The following is a 15850-nucleotide window of genomic DNA, read 5'->3' on the forward strand; positions in this document are numbered from 1 at the left end:
ATAGAAATTGGCCTATAATCAGAGGGATCCGAACGATTACCATTCTTAAATATGGGTACAACTTTCGCAGCTTTAAATGCCCTTGGGACCTGATTTTTTTTTATACACATAAATTGTAAACATAAGTCAGTGTTTCATCGATAATAGGAGCAGCCATTCTAAAAATGTTTCCGTCTAGGTCATCAAGGCCTCTTGTACCCGTCTGTTTTAAGTGAACGAAAGCATTGTATACTTCATGTACACACATAGGGGGAATGTTCGGAGTGGATCTGATATTTTTGGACAAACAGAAATCTTCTAGAACATCTAACTGATTAACGTTGGTTTTATTGGATTTTATCGTAGAGCTGGATATATTACAAACACGAGAGAGAGAGAGAGAGAGAGAGAGAGAGAGAGAGAGATTTTGTTGTGGTGATTATTTCAAGGGAAAACAGGCGTTTTTGCGGAGAGACTGAGTCTTGAATACTGCCTCTGATAGTTAGATCTTGCCCTCTGTTCACTTGGCAGCCAAAATTGACGTATAGAGACTGGTCGACGTCATTACAGTCCATATGAATTACGTATGTAGCTGTGAAGTGAGTGCACTTGCAGACGATAAATTTGGAATGCCCGAAGTAAGAAGATCATCGAAATTCGTTCATTCGAGAGAAATATTTGAATCCGAACTCGGTCATTTTAGTTCATTTTTGCAATTAGCTGTAAAGCAGGGAGGACAATATGTCAGAATGTGAAAGTGGCCCCTAGATTGGACACGTTGTTGACTCTAATTGATGCTTTGCCACTGAAGTTTTTTTGTTTTTGTTGTTTTTTTAACTCTCTCTCTCTGTCACACTGTGGCGCGAAGTAAAAGAGCATACGCAGGAAGGAATCCCCAGGATTTGTATTTGTAGACCACGGGTCAGCTGCCTGAGTGCACTTTGTGTGTCTTGAATACGAAGATAACCTGGCCTTCAAGGCAAACTGTAACCGCGGGTCCCTGCCCTGTCAAGGGTAACTTGCAAAATTATTTTTGTCTTGAATAAGGCCCCTGGAGGATACACGGCCGTCTATTAAAAGCACAGGACTCAGCAAAAACTGCTCAAGTGTTGTTATTTTTCTCCCCGTGTACGACATACCTAAAGTCACAGCAACATTAATGACGACATTAAAACATGACGTAAAACAAATAAGTATCAGAGGGCCAGCCAGTATTCCAACACGTGAATTTGTGTGACTGTGCGCATTGGTGTGTGTGTGTGTGTGTGTGCCCATCCACCCCCACCTCTCCCACCCCGATCCACCCGTATCCCGTTACCTCCTCACCCCCCCCCCCCCCCCCCCCCCCCCCTGAACAGCAGTGGAATGATGCCACCTTCACCTCTACCTCTTCTTCACATCATCAAGGAACATCAACTACAAAATAGTAGTAGCGAAACCGCCCAGTTTTTGGTGCCAGAATAATCAATTTATATGATTGTGGCCCTCAACAACGAAGAAGAAGAAGAAGAGAGAGAGAGAGAGAGAGAGAGAGTGTGTGTGTGTGTGTGTGTGTGTGTGTGTGTGTGTGTGTGTGTGTGTGTGTGAAGGAGTACCCTTCAGTTTAACGTCTTTTCACTCTTCAAGTTCTCTCTCTCTCTCTCTCTCTCTCTCTCTCTCTCTCTATCTATCTATCTATCTCTCTCTCTCTCTCTCTCTCTCTCTCTCTCTCTCTCTCTCGATTAGATCCTTGGTTGAATATATTACTTCGTTCGTTTATTTATTTATAATGTGTTCATCTAAGATGATGATATTATACTGTGAATATATTACTGAAGCTAGTAAAACAAGGAAACTTTCGATTTCAGTTTGAAAACATTTCCCTTGTAGTTCACACAGATCAATTCTTTCTTTTTAATGTGCCTGATGGTTTACAACTGATCAGTAACGACCACAATACCTAGGATAAGGTATCGGCATACACTGGTCTATTTTATATGTGTGAACAAACACATAAACACGTACAAAACAGACCAAAGTATGCCGATTCGCATGAATACTGAGAGACTGTTGTCTCCATGTGTAGAGTAGTCTTTGGGACATTTCTTTGTTTTTTGTTAATGTTCGGTTTTTCTTTGAAAATACCCATGGCATTGTGAACCCCACGTGAATATGGCATTTCTGTTGATGACATTAAGCAGTTTCAGTTTCAGGTTCAGGTTTTTCTCTCTCCCTCTTTTGGTCTCAAGCAAATATATTAGCATGCATGTTTCACGGAGATGACTTGTGTTTTACCATGTCCATATTGTTGTCCCTGTACTCCTTACGTCCCACTCCCCGAATCCAGATCCACCCCCTTCACGGGCAAAATGACCTAGTCATTAAAATGTTCGAGTTCTCTCTGTCTCTCTGTCTCTGTCTCTGTCTCTCTCTCTCTCTCTCTCTCTCTCTCTGTCTCTCTCTCTTTCTCTCTCTCGCCACCCTATGGAACTCACTCCCAGAAACAATTAAACAATACCATTGCCCAACCACCTTCAAAAAACATTGCCTTTCCCACCTTATGCCATAATGTGTAATGTAAATCGTTCATTTTATTGATACTGTTTGTCAAATGTGTATGGTTGACTGAGAACCTTCCTCACACCTCTATCCTCCATTCTGATGTGTAGTGCGGTGTGTTTTGTATGTGTGTGTTTCTTTCATTTTGTTCATTTTTTTCCTATGCATTTTACTAACACCATGCTAGTGCCTGTATGCCATGTGTGTGTGTGTGTGTGTGTGTGTGTGCGTGTGCGTGTGTGTGTGTTTGTGTGTGTGTGTGGTTGTTGTTTTGTTTTGATTTATGTATATTTTTTACTCTGTTATGTATCTCTACTAACACCATGCTTTCATTTTTATTGAATATTGTGTAGTATAGACCCTATTCAGGGCGGGGACTGGATGTAAAAAAGCACACCAGTGCTTATCTATTATCCTCGAAATAAAGAATTTGTCTTGTCTTGTCTTGTCTTGTCTCTCTCTCTCGTTCACTCACTCTCTGGATGGTGATTGTGTACCTCTGTGTGTGTGGATTGCGGGGGTCCATGTGCGAGTGTAACACACACACACACACACACACACACACACACACACATTCAAACACACACACACACACATACATGCACACACGCGCGTGCGCGCGCTCTAGCACACAAAGAGAGAGAGAGAGAGAGCATATATCATGCCAATAAATCAATATGAAATATGTGTAATCCAAGTCACTCACGGTATGCTCCATAACGTTTACCCTCGCACGCACCCTTCCTCCGAACCTTCCCCTCCCCCACCCACCCTCATCATCCACCACCTACCAAACACTTTGAAACACAAAATTAATGCGCATGCTCAACGACACTCTCCCACATTCACGGAAAAGGTCTGTAATTGTGCACTCGTTAATTGCTGGTGAGGTGTCACGATCCTATCAAGGAGATCGCCGAGTGGTCTGATTGAATGCGCGAATAGCTGTGGGAATAAAGGGTTTCATGTAACAGGGCGTGGAGCGTTGAACCTGTCACTTTTGTCTGACCGTCTTATACCAATGTCGTCGTGTAATGGGTGTGTTTCGTCTGTAAGCCAGATCCCTACTGCTCGTATCACTAAAAGTGTCTTGTCTTGTCTTTTATTCACCAGTCAACTGGCATTCTAAATGACTTTTTCCAACATGTGTCATGTTCTGTCAGGTTTCCACCTATTAATCTTGCCTCTTCGTCCGTTACACATACACAGAATCTCCTCTGTGACCCAGGGCAGGGCTCTTTAATCAGTTCACTGGCTGCTTCAGTCATCAGCGTTGTGAAGGCGGTTGTCATCACTTAAACATCCTCATTGAGCGCTCGCTGTGGTGCAGACATTCCGCTGATTGTTGCTTTGAAAGATGGAAGAATCCTTCACTCTGTCAAGGTTGAACTTCAGTCTGGTGTTTTGGAGTTTGTTGATCTTTCTTGAGCTTGACTCTGAAGTTCATGAAAACAAGACCATGATCACTTCCGATGTCTGCGCCAGGGAACGTCCTAGTTTTTCTGCTCTGTTAATGCCCGGCTGGAATCGATGTTGAACCAGGATGCAGTCGACGAGGTAGTATGTTAAGCACCGTGAAGTCTTGTATTCCCCAAGAGTGCCGGCCAGAACCATGTTGTTGTGTCTGGTAAACTCTGGCCAGAACCATGTTGTTGTATCTGGTAAACTCTGGTAAACTCTGGCCAGAACCATGTTGTTGTATCTGGTAAACCCTGGCCAGAACCATGTTGTTGTGTCTGGTAAACCCTGGCCAGAACCATGTTGTTGTTTCTGGCAATCTCGGGCCAGAACTAGGCTGTTGTTGCATCTGGTAAACTCTGGCCAGAACCATGTTGTTGTAGCTGGCAAATTCTGGCCAGAACCATGTTGTTGTAGCTGGCAAACTCTGGCCAGAACCATGTTGTTGTAGCTGACAAACTGGCCAGAACCATGTTGTTGTAGCTGGCAAATTCTGGCCAGAACCATGTTGTTGTTGTTGGCAAACCCCAGTAAGTGCAACCCTCGCCCGTTGGTGGTGTCATTACAAGACGGGCTGCTGATTTTCTTCATGTATTTCAGAGAGTCAGTATCGATCTTTGCATTCCAGTCTCATTGGATGACCAGTATGTCTTTCTTGTCCGTTTTTTCATGTGTGTAGAATTTGTTTAGTCATCACAGTCTGAGCTCGGAGCATAGGCTTCTGCAATGGTGATGTTGAAGGGTGCTCCCCGCAATCTAATGGTATTCATCATGTTGGATATTGGGCAGTATTCAAGGACAAGGTTCTTGATGCTTATGTGTGTTTGACAAGGAAGCCTACTCTATTGATGTGTTGGTTCAAGTCTGCACTGTAGAAGAGGACATGCAGGTGTTAAGGGAAATGAGTGAGCTGACAGACTTGCTGGTAACGCAACAACAACGAGCGGCCTACATCTAGGAAAATCGATAATCCTCAGAAAAGTCAAAGAATACCAAAAAGAACAGGTACAAGGTCATCACACCATCGGTCGCCTAAAAGAAATAAAGGTAGAGAGAGGGAGCGGCCGTAAGTCCAGCATAAAAGGTAGAGCACGATGTTTTGCAAATCAAACGAGTATCGGCATCATTTCCAAACCAATATCGCGCAAATTTCTTCAAAACGGAACAGAGTCTCTGTGGGCTTTTCCAAATACAATACACTGAGCAACACGCTAGACATCAGAGATCTTTTCCCACCCCTCTTGCGACCAATCAGTGGCAGCCTCTGTGTGTGTGTGTGTGTGTGTGTGTGTGTGTGTGTCGGTGTGTGTGTCGGTGTGTTTGTTTGTGTGTGTGCGTGCGCGAGTGTGTAAATGTACACATGTGTCAGGAGAGCTCTGCGCACGTGTGTGTGTGTGTGTGTGTGTGTGTGTGTGTGTGTGTGTGTGTGGCTGTCTGTCTGTCTGTCTGTCTGTATGTATGTTTTACGTTTATTTGCTTATTTGTTCATTTATTATCATTATTTTCTTTTTAATCTTTTATCATCATCATCATCATCATCATTATATATTTTTCAAAGATAGTTTTCATTTCACTTTTTTAATTTTTTTATTATTATATTTTTAAAATATTCATTTGCTTCCTCTTCTTTTTCTTGTTTTCTTTGTGTTTGTTTTTTTCTCAAGGCCTGACAAAGCGCGTTGGGTTACGCTGCTGGTCAGGCATCTGCTTGGCAGATGTGGTGTAGCTTTCAAATTTGTCTGAACGCAGTAACGTCTCCTTGAGCTACTGACACCGATACTGATACTGTAGTAGAGAACACGTCCTGTTTGATGTTCATCCAAGCTTGTCCATCTGACTTCACATATTTTGATGGTGTGCCAGGTACACGATTTCACTCCAGTTAACACTGCTGATTACCATCTTATTGTATTGTATTTCGCTTTTTATCACAACAGATTTCTCTGTGTGAAATCTGGGCTGCTCTCCCCAGGGAGAGCGCGTCGCTACACTACAGCACCACCCCTTTTTTTTCTTTTTTTTTCCCTGCGTGCAGTTTTATTTGTTTTCCTATCCAAGTGGATTTTTCGACAGAATTTTGCCAGGAACAACCCTTTTGTTGCCGTGGGTTCTTTTACGTGCGCTAAGTGCATGCTGCACACGGGACCTCGGTTTATCGTCTCATCCGAATGACTAGCGTCCAGACCACCACTCAAGGTCTTGTGGAGGGGGGGGGGGGGATATCGGCGGCTGAGCCGTGATTCGAACCAGCGCGCTCAGATTTTCTCGCTTCCTACGCGGACGCGTTACCTCCAAGCCATCATTCCACATGCCCAGATCTTATTTTTTGACGGTTGCGCAGTTTTGGGATTTCTTGACAGGAATCGGCCCATTGATTAACTCACTCAGTACCGCCAGTCCTCTCTTCTCCTCTACACAGACCCCTCGGATGTCCAGTGGGTGTCTGAATGACCCAACCTTTAGCTTCTGTCGTCAGAATTGTGGTATTCTTTGTCAACATTCACCTCTTCAGTATAAGAGCCTTCCGCTTGCAATATTTTGATGATGGTAATTGGGGTGAAACGTTGTTGACGTCGTCTCTTTCGCCGTTCGTATGGAGAGAGTTAACCAAAAGTGATCATCACTGACCAATGCTCACCACAACTGACCTTTACCCGAGTTTTTTTTAGAATGGTGCATCTTATCGTGTTTGTGCAAAATCAAAACTTCCTGGCTTGGTTTGACTACTCATTGCCCAGCATTGAAAGCCTGCTGATCCAGTGCCAGTACGCTGGACAGGACACGTTGTCCGCATGACAGACAGCAGGATCCCGAAGATGTTCTTGTATGGGCAGCTGAAGGAAGGCCACCGCGAACTTGGAAGACCCTGTAAGCGCTTCAAGGGCACCTTGAAGACAAACCTCAAAGCCTGTGACATAGAAATCGCTTCCTGGGAAACTGATGCCCTTGACCGCTCTCGCTGGAGGATGCTGTGTTCTAGTGGCATAAAGACGTTTGAAAACAAGAGAACGCTGGCCATTAAGGAGAAGCGTGAGCGAAGGAAGCAGGGCTCAACTTCTGGAGACGTTTTCCCTTGCAACACCTGTGGGAAGTGCTGTGCATCCAGAATCGGCCTCATCTCCCACATGAGGACACACACCAACAGATAAGCCTGCCTGTCTACTCGTCCGTCGGTCCGACGGGAGACTCCATTAACCTTTAATGACAAATACCCCAAAATGTGACCCCAAAACTTAAAATGTGTCACAGAATATTGGTAACGAACACGTTACTAACAAAAATGAGAATTACTGAAAGTGATAGATGTAATTTCTGTGATAGAGAAAAAGACACAATTTACCACTATTTGTGGGATTGTCAGTTCTCACGTTCTTTCTGAAGAGAACTTGAAAACACCTTGAAAAGTAGCTGTCATCATTGCGAAAGATTTTTTTTAAATTTTTATGTTGAACTGGTACTGTTTGGTACAGATGAAAAGACAAACACGGATGATGTGTCTGGATTGATAGCGCTGCTTGGTAAATTTCATGTTTATAAGTGTCGAATTAATAAATTAAATCCTAATGTCAACGGGTTCCTAGGGGAGTTAAAATACAAATATGAAATGGAAAGATACGAGCACAAAGATAGTACAAAGCTGGTAGAGCTGGGGGAAAAAAGGTGTCATCCATATATTGGACTTCTCGACAGATGAATAGTTTATCATATCAGTTAATCTCATGTCACATAAAGATTATAAACGACTATGTATGTGAGCACAAAAAAAAAGTTTTTTAAGAAAAAAAAGATGATAAAAAAGAGAAAATGAAATAAAAATGTATCACATCTAAGACAGTCACCTTCTCTCTCTCTTTCTCTCTCTCTCTCTCTCTCTCTTTCGTTCTTTCTTCTTCAGTTGTGTATGAATATGATCTGATCCGTCCATGGAGTTTTTCCAGTTAATAGAAAAATGTGGTGCTGTGCACTAATAATGTACTTCCAATCCATACTGGGACCAATTTCTGATGATGCGTCTATCATTTAGAGTTTTTGGTGTTGGTGTTATTTTTTTGTTGCAGCCGTTGTTATTGTCGTTTTCTTTTGATTAACTCCCCCTGCTGTTGTTAACGTTTGTCAATCGTTAACGTTAATGGTTCGTAGAATGTTTTTCTTTTTCTTTTTTCTTTTTCTTTTTTTTTTTTTCTTTTTTTGTGGGGGAGGGGGGTTGTTCATATTTGAATAAAAACTATCAATAAAAAATATTTTTTAAATATAATATATATATGTATACATAACAAAGAACAAAGAACAAATGTTTTAATTGCGTATAGGCCTGTGACCCGTTGCAAACATAATATACATAAAGAAACCTACACAAGGCACACAAATAAGTAGATAAATAACAGACAGGTAAACAGATAAACAAATAAATGAATAAATAAATAAATCTTTCGTCCCCACTGTATCAGCTAGAGACCATCCTTGTGAGAAGACACTTGAAAAAGGCAATGGCAAAACATAATTAATCATTTTCGTACCTTAACTAGTTGTTGGTAATGATTCATGATTCATTAAGTCTCTGCGTTTAAAAGCCAGAAAAAGAAACTTTGAAAGATTTAGTTTACTGTCGAGTCCACCATTCAAAATACTTGCACATTGCTGATCCCGTGTCAAGTATGAGTTGGAACTATTTATACAATATTTCAACCTGAGGTCACTGTAGTTTGGTATATGTATACATATATACATAGAGAGAGAGAGAGAGAGAGAGAGAGAGAGAGAGAGAGCGAGACTTGGGCGGGGTGGGGGGTGGTGGTGAGGAAGTGGGGGCATAAATCTGGGGATTGTAGACTTTGGGAAAGATGGACTTATCGGAACATAGACCTGGGAAATACAGACCAACTAAACATTATTGGGGGAGGTAGCGGGGGTACATAGACCTAAGGACACATGAAGCTGGGGAAATCAGACCTGAACGAAAGACCTGGGAGAACTGAGACATGGCCTGTATCTTGCCCGTGCGTGTCAAGCTGTCAAAGTCACAAAACTTACTTCAACATGGTCAAACCATATTTATGAATAAAACACACAAGCACATACAGAGACAGGCACAGACACACATTATTCTCTCTCTCTCTCTCACATTTTTTTTTTTTTTTTTTGCACCACGCACAAGAGCCTATAAAACATACACATACGCACGCGCGCGTGCACACACACACACACACGCACACACACACACACACACACACACACACACACACACACTGCACAAGGGTTTTTTCAACACCGTCCAGTAAGAGGACAAATGACATTGAAATCAGTGGATACAGATATGCATATCTTTTTGTGAGAGTGTCTTGTGCTGTCTCGAGGCTCTGTGTGTGTGTGTGTGTGTGTGTATGTGTGTGTGTGTGTGTGTGTGTGTGTGTGTGTGTGTGTGTGTGTGTCTGTGTGCTAATATCGACTGAATGAATAATGATTTGATTGATACAATATGTCCTGTCCTTTCATAGAATGTCATTATTGTTGCTTCACGCCCTATATGAAATCTCACTCGGCACAAAGAAGAAAGAAAGTTGTTCTATCCAGACTTCTCCACAGCTGCGAATCTTGACAGGTAAAGAACGCACAGGAGGGAAAGAAAAAAAGCATTGGATGCCTTTGACACCAAATGCCTGTGGAAGACCTATGGCATCAAATTACGTGATTTTATCTCAAATGAAAAAGTCGCAGCGAGAGAGACAGAGATAGAGACAGATAGACAGAAACAGAGAGATTCCATCGGCCTATCGTGTCAACAATGATCTGCTAGCGACGTACCCACTGCTTGAAACATGTTGGACAACAATTTGCATGCCAAACCGTGGATTGGAGACCTTTATGCCACAACGATCACGTGGAAAACCGAGACTTAGAGACCTACAGGCCGGAGACTGAGACGAAGTGGTTAGCGTCGTGGACTGACGGCTGGGAGAACGCGGGTTCGAATCCCAGCGGAGGTGGGTTTTTCGGCCCGTGGCCGGCTCCTACCCAGAGTTGAGTGTGCTGTGGGCTTAAATGGAGAGACTGGGACTACACAGTCGAGTGTCATCCACTTCAAGAATGCGTATTTGGGTGTGCTGCTCTGATTACCTGACCAACACTGCAAGTATCTGTATATCACGGGCCTGGTTAAAACCGGGATATCATTATGACAGGAAGCGTAGAGTACAGCCTTGTCACGCAGTCCCAAACCAAAATGGACCTCCATAGCAACATCGTCATTGTCATCGTCATCCTCCTCTTCCTTCATCATCATCAATATAAACAAAACAGTCTCAAAGTCTGTGGCCTTTCATGCCCTGCTCTCATGGTGACCTCAGTTTCGATACCCCTCCACTTCTGTGCTTGGGGTAAGTCCTGTCAGTGTCTTCAGTGTCGGCAGATTCATGGGAGGCTGTTGTTTGAGGGACGTGGTGGCGGTTTCCACACTGGGAGGGACGCTCACTCAGTCTGGCTCCGCGACTAAGCCATTATTGTCGTTAGTATGGGACTTAGTAGGCGGTGTCCTAAGTACGTTGAATCAGAACAGGCACCACTGAACACCACCGAAGTGACTCAGCAGCAGCGCAGGGTATCCTCTGGTGCGTGGCCTCCTGGCGACCTGACATCGATGGTTCCCTGCGGACTGCCGAAGCTGGAACTGTGACGGACGAACCCGGGTGTGGCTGTGTATGGGGAAATCTAAATGAGTTATGCCACTGAAATGGTGCAGATGATGGGGGAACACACACACACACACACACACACACACACACACACACACACACACACACACACACACACACAAAGATGAACCGGCGGCTAAATGTGGAGAGAAGACCGAAGCCAGGGATGATACTAGCAAACTGGCTGAGGCCCCCTGCAGAATGGAGCTGCTGTATTGTGCGTTCAACGACTCGGGTTTCAAAGTCGGTTTTACGAGGGCTGACGTGCAGCATAACCCGACACGCTTAGTCACCAGGCCTTGAGTGCGTGCATAAGATTTATTTCTGGTTTCTGGTTGGGGTTTCTTTGTTGTTTTTTCTTCAGTGCGCAAAGTTTGTGCTGCACACGGGACCTCGGTTTTTCGTCTCATCCGAATGACTATGAGCTCAGTTTGATTTTCCAGTCACAGTACCTACCCATCAGGACACACCCTCCCACACATACACATACACACATCAGGACTCACTGTGTCACACACACACACACATCAGGACTCACTGTGTCTCACACACACACACGCATCAGGACTCATTGTGTCACACACACACACGTACACACACACACACACATTAAGACTCACTGTGTCACACAAACACACACGCGCGCGCGCACACACACACATCAGGACTCACTGTGTCACACACACACACACACACATCTGGACTCGCTGTGTCACACACACACATCAGGACTCGCTGTGTCACACACACACATCTGGATTCACTGTGTCACACACACACACATCTGGACACACTGTGTCACACACACACACATCATGACTCACTGTGTCACACACACACACACACACACACACACACACACACATCTGGACTCACTGTGTCACACACACACATCTGGACACACTGTGTCACACACACACACATCATGACTCACTGTGTCACACACACACACACACACACACACACACACACACACATCTGGACTCACTGTGTCACACACACACATCTGGACACACTGTGTCACACACACACATCTGGACTCACTGTGTCACACACACACACATCAGGACTCACTGTGTCACACACACACACATCTGGACTCACTGTGTCACACACACACATCAGGACTCACTGTGTCACACACACACACACACACACACACACCCATCAGGACTCACTGTGTCACACACACACACCCATCAGGACTCACTGTGTCACACATCCCCATCAGGATTCACTGTGTCACACATCCCCATCAGGACTCACTGTGTCACACACACACACACACACACACACACACACACACACACACACACACACCCATCAGGACTCACTGTGCCACACACACACACACACACACCCATCAGGACTCACTGTGTCACACACACACACACACACACACACACACACACACACACACACACACACCCATCAGGACTCACTGTGCCACACACACACACACCCATCAGGACTCACTGTGCCACACACACACACCCATCAGGACTCACTGTGCCACACATCCCCATCAGGACTCAATGTGTCACACACACACACACACACCCATCAGGACTCACTGTGTCACACACACACACATCAGGATTCATTGTGTCACACACACCCATCGGGACTCACTGTGCCACACACACACACACCCATCAGGACTCACTGTGTCACACACACACACACCCATCAGGACTCACTGTGCCACACATCCCCATCAGGACGCAATGTGTCACACACACACACACACACACACACACACACACACACATGGACTCACTGTGTCACACACACTCATCAGGACTCACTGTGTCACACACACACATCTGGACTCGCTGTGTCACACACACACATCTGGACTCACTGTGCCACACACACCCATCAGGACTCACTGTGTCACACACACCCATCAGGACTCACTGAGTCACACACACACACATCTGGACTCGCTGTGTCACACACACACATCATGACTCACTGCGTCACACACCCCCATCAGGACTCACTGCGTCACACACACACATCAGGACTCACTGTGTCACACACACACACACACACACACACACACACACACACACACACACACACACACACACACACACACACACACACACATCATGACTCACTGTGTCACACACACCCATCAGGTCTCACTGCGTCACACACACATCAGGACTCACTGTGTCACACACACACACACACACACACACACACACACACGCACATATCTGGACTCACTGTGTCACACACACACACCCATCAGGACTCACTGTGTCACACATCCCCATCAGGACTCACTGTGTCTCACACACACACTCACACACACACACACACACACACACACACACACACATCTGGACTCACTGTGTCACACACACACATCAGGACTCACTGTGTCACACACACACATCAGGACTCACCCTGCCACACACACACACACACACACGAAGACTCACTGTGTCACACATAAACACACACGCGCGCGTGCGCGCTCGCACGTACACACATCAAGACTCACTGTGTCACGCCCACCCATCCGATTTCACTGTGTCACAAACGCACACACACACACTGTGTGACACACACCCATTAGGACTCACTGTGTCACACACACACACACACACACACACACACACACACACACACACACACACACATTAGGACTCACTGTGTCACACACACACACACACCATTAAGACTCATTGTGTCACACACACACACACACACACACACACACACACACACACACACACACACACACACACCAGGACTCACCTTACAACATAAACTCAGCAGCCGCCGAACAGGGTTCCTGAGTCCCATTTTTGCTCGTTGAAAATGACACTGTGTCGTTCCTTCACGTCCTGACACTGACTTTAGTATGTCGTTCCTTCACGTCCTGATACTTAAGTGTGTTGTCCATTCACGTCCTGCCACTTAAATGTTGTCCATTCCCGTCTTGACGCAAAAGCGTGTTGTCTGTTCACGTCTTGACGCAAAAACGTGTTGTCCATTCACGTCTTGACGCAAAAGCGTGTTGTCCATTCACGTCTTGACGCAAAAGCGTGCTGTCTGTTCACGTCTTGACACAAAAGCGTGTTGTCTGTTCACGTCTTGACACAAAAGCGTGTTGTCTGTTCACGTCTTGACACAAAAGCGTATTGTTTTTTTTTTTCAAATCTTCACACAAAAGCGTGTTGTCCATTCACGTCCCGACACAAAAAAGGGTGTTGTCTGTTCACGTCTTGACGCAAAAGCGTGTTGGCTCTTCACGTCTTGACGCAAAAGCGTCATAAACACGTCCGACACAAAAGCGTGCTGTCTGTTCATGCCCTGACACTAAAGTGCGTTGTTCCTTCACTTCGTGGTACTTAAGCGGGTTGTCTTTTCACTTCATGACACTCAACTGTGTTGTCCCTTCACGTTCTGACACTGACTTCAGTGTGTTGTCAATTTACGTCCTGACACTTAAGTCTGTTGTCCATATACGTCCTGACACAAAAGCGTGTTGTCCATTCACGCCCTGACACTTATGTGTTTGTTTCTTTCCTTTCACTTCCTGACACTTAAGTGTGTCGTCTCTTCACGTCCTGACACTGATTTCGGTGTGTAGTTCCTTGATGTCTTTTGCACGGACATCACCAGACTTCAGTGTGTCATCTCTTCAAGTCCTGATAACTGACGCCAACTTCAGACAGTTGTTCCCTCGCGTCAGCACTGCTGTCTGGTCCCCTGTCCTCGTTGCAAGTCCTTCTCCCTCTCCCTTTTCTGGTTCCCGGCAAAGTGTTGCCACTGTCGGCTGTGCCGATATACCCTTCTACCCCCGCATTGCGGGTTTTTGACTGCACAAAGAAGAAATCCACACGCAATGCATGGTTGGTTGAAAGACTAGCTGGGAAATGACTGAGTGAGGAAGGTGCGGCGCTTTGATTTTTTCCGTTATTTTTTTGTGTTTGTTTGTTTGTTGTTGTTGTTGGTGTTGTTGTTGTTGTTGTTGGTGGTGGTGGTGGTGGTGGTGGTGTGTGTGTGTGTGTGTGTGTGTGTGTGTGTTCGCGTTAGTTCACACACCACTCTCAGCCCTCGGTCTTGGGAGGCGATAGGAAGATGCCGTACATCTGCTGTACATCTGGTGTGAAACAAGGCGGTATGCTTAGTCCAGCGTTGTTTTTCTTTCTTTGCGTACTGAGTTGACATTAGGAGTTGTAAACCCTGGAAGGTATAGTTCACGTACATTCACGAACGCCGTTTTGGAAATTTTTATTCATCGTTTTAGCTGATGATGTCGTATTTCTATTAGAAACAGAGGCAGGGTTACAAAATTAATTGAAAAATCAGTTGAATAGTCTGTAAACGAACTATTGCTTCTCTTCAGTAAGGTGTGAATTTGGACAACATTAATTAACGTAACTGGGTTTTGAAAAAGAGAGTACTTATCTGCAAGAGAAAGATGGGCTTCAGAATCAGTATCAGCATCAGCTCATATCAGTATCAGTATCAGCTTCAGTATCAGGCATTGAGAGAAAAAAAAAGATACTACTACTGCTACTACTACTACTACTACTACTACCACTAATAATAATAATAATAATAATAATAATAATAATAATAATAATAATAACTGGAAATAAAATAAGAAGACAATAATGATGATAGATAAGCAAATCAATGTAAAAACATGCAGACACACATACACGCACACACACATGCACAACCGATATGCAACAAACATGCTGTTTCACAGATATGAAAGCACAAACAAATACACATAAACGTACACGAGCCCCTCCCCCCCCCCCTCCTCACACACACACACATTAACATGCACCACCACCACCACTACCACCCTCCTCCACACACTCATTTCTATCGCAGCATCCACGGCACACACACACACACACACACACACACACACACACACACACACACACACACACACACGCCCATGTTCTTTTTGGTATTCTTTGACTTTTCTGAGGATTTCCGATTTTCCTAGATGTAGGCCGCTCGTTGTCATTGCATTACCAGCAAGTCTGTCAGCTCGCTCATTTCCCTTAACACCAGCATGTCCCGGGCAGTATGACTATGCAAGTTTTTTAATCTGAAAGTTGCGCATTGCCTTATGCCACTCTGGGCTTCCCATTCTGCTTTAAATCTTCTGTATGAGTTTCATTGAGTCCGTTAGAATC

At 44.7% G+C, this 15850-nt stretch overlaps 1 protein-coding gene across 1 annotated transcript in view; it reads right to left on the reverse strand.

The window, feature by feature from the left end:
• Window positions 1–14511, reverse strand: part of LOC143294105 (uncharacterized) — a 24849-nt gene extending 10338 nt beyond the window's left edge. The window contains exon 1 of the mRNA XM_076605538.1: window positions 13440–14511. Within this exon, the coding sequence (XP_076461653.1) occupies window positions 13440–13487 (48 nt within the window). The 5' untranslated portion in view covers window positions 13488–14511. The remainder of the gene's footprint in view (window positions 1–13439) is intronic.
• Between the last annotated feature and the right edge of the window lie 1339 nt (window positions 14512–15850).

This window comes from Babylonia areolata, chromosome 19, assembly GCF_041734735.1.
Source record: "Babylonia areolata isolate BAREFJ2019XMU chromosome 19, ASM4173473v1, whole genome shotgun sequence".
NCBI lineage: Eukaryota > Metazoa > Mollusca > Gastropoda > Neogastropoda > Buccinidae > Babylonia > Babylonia areolata.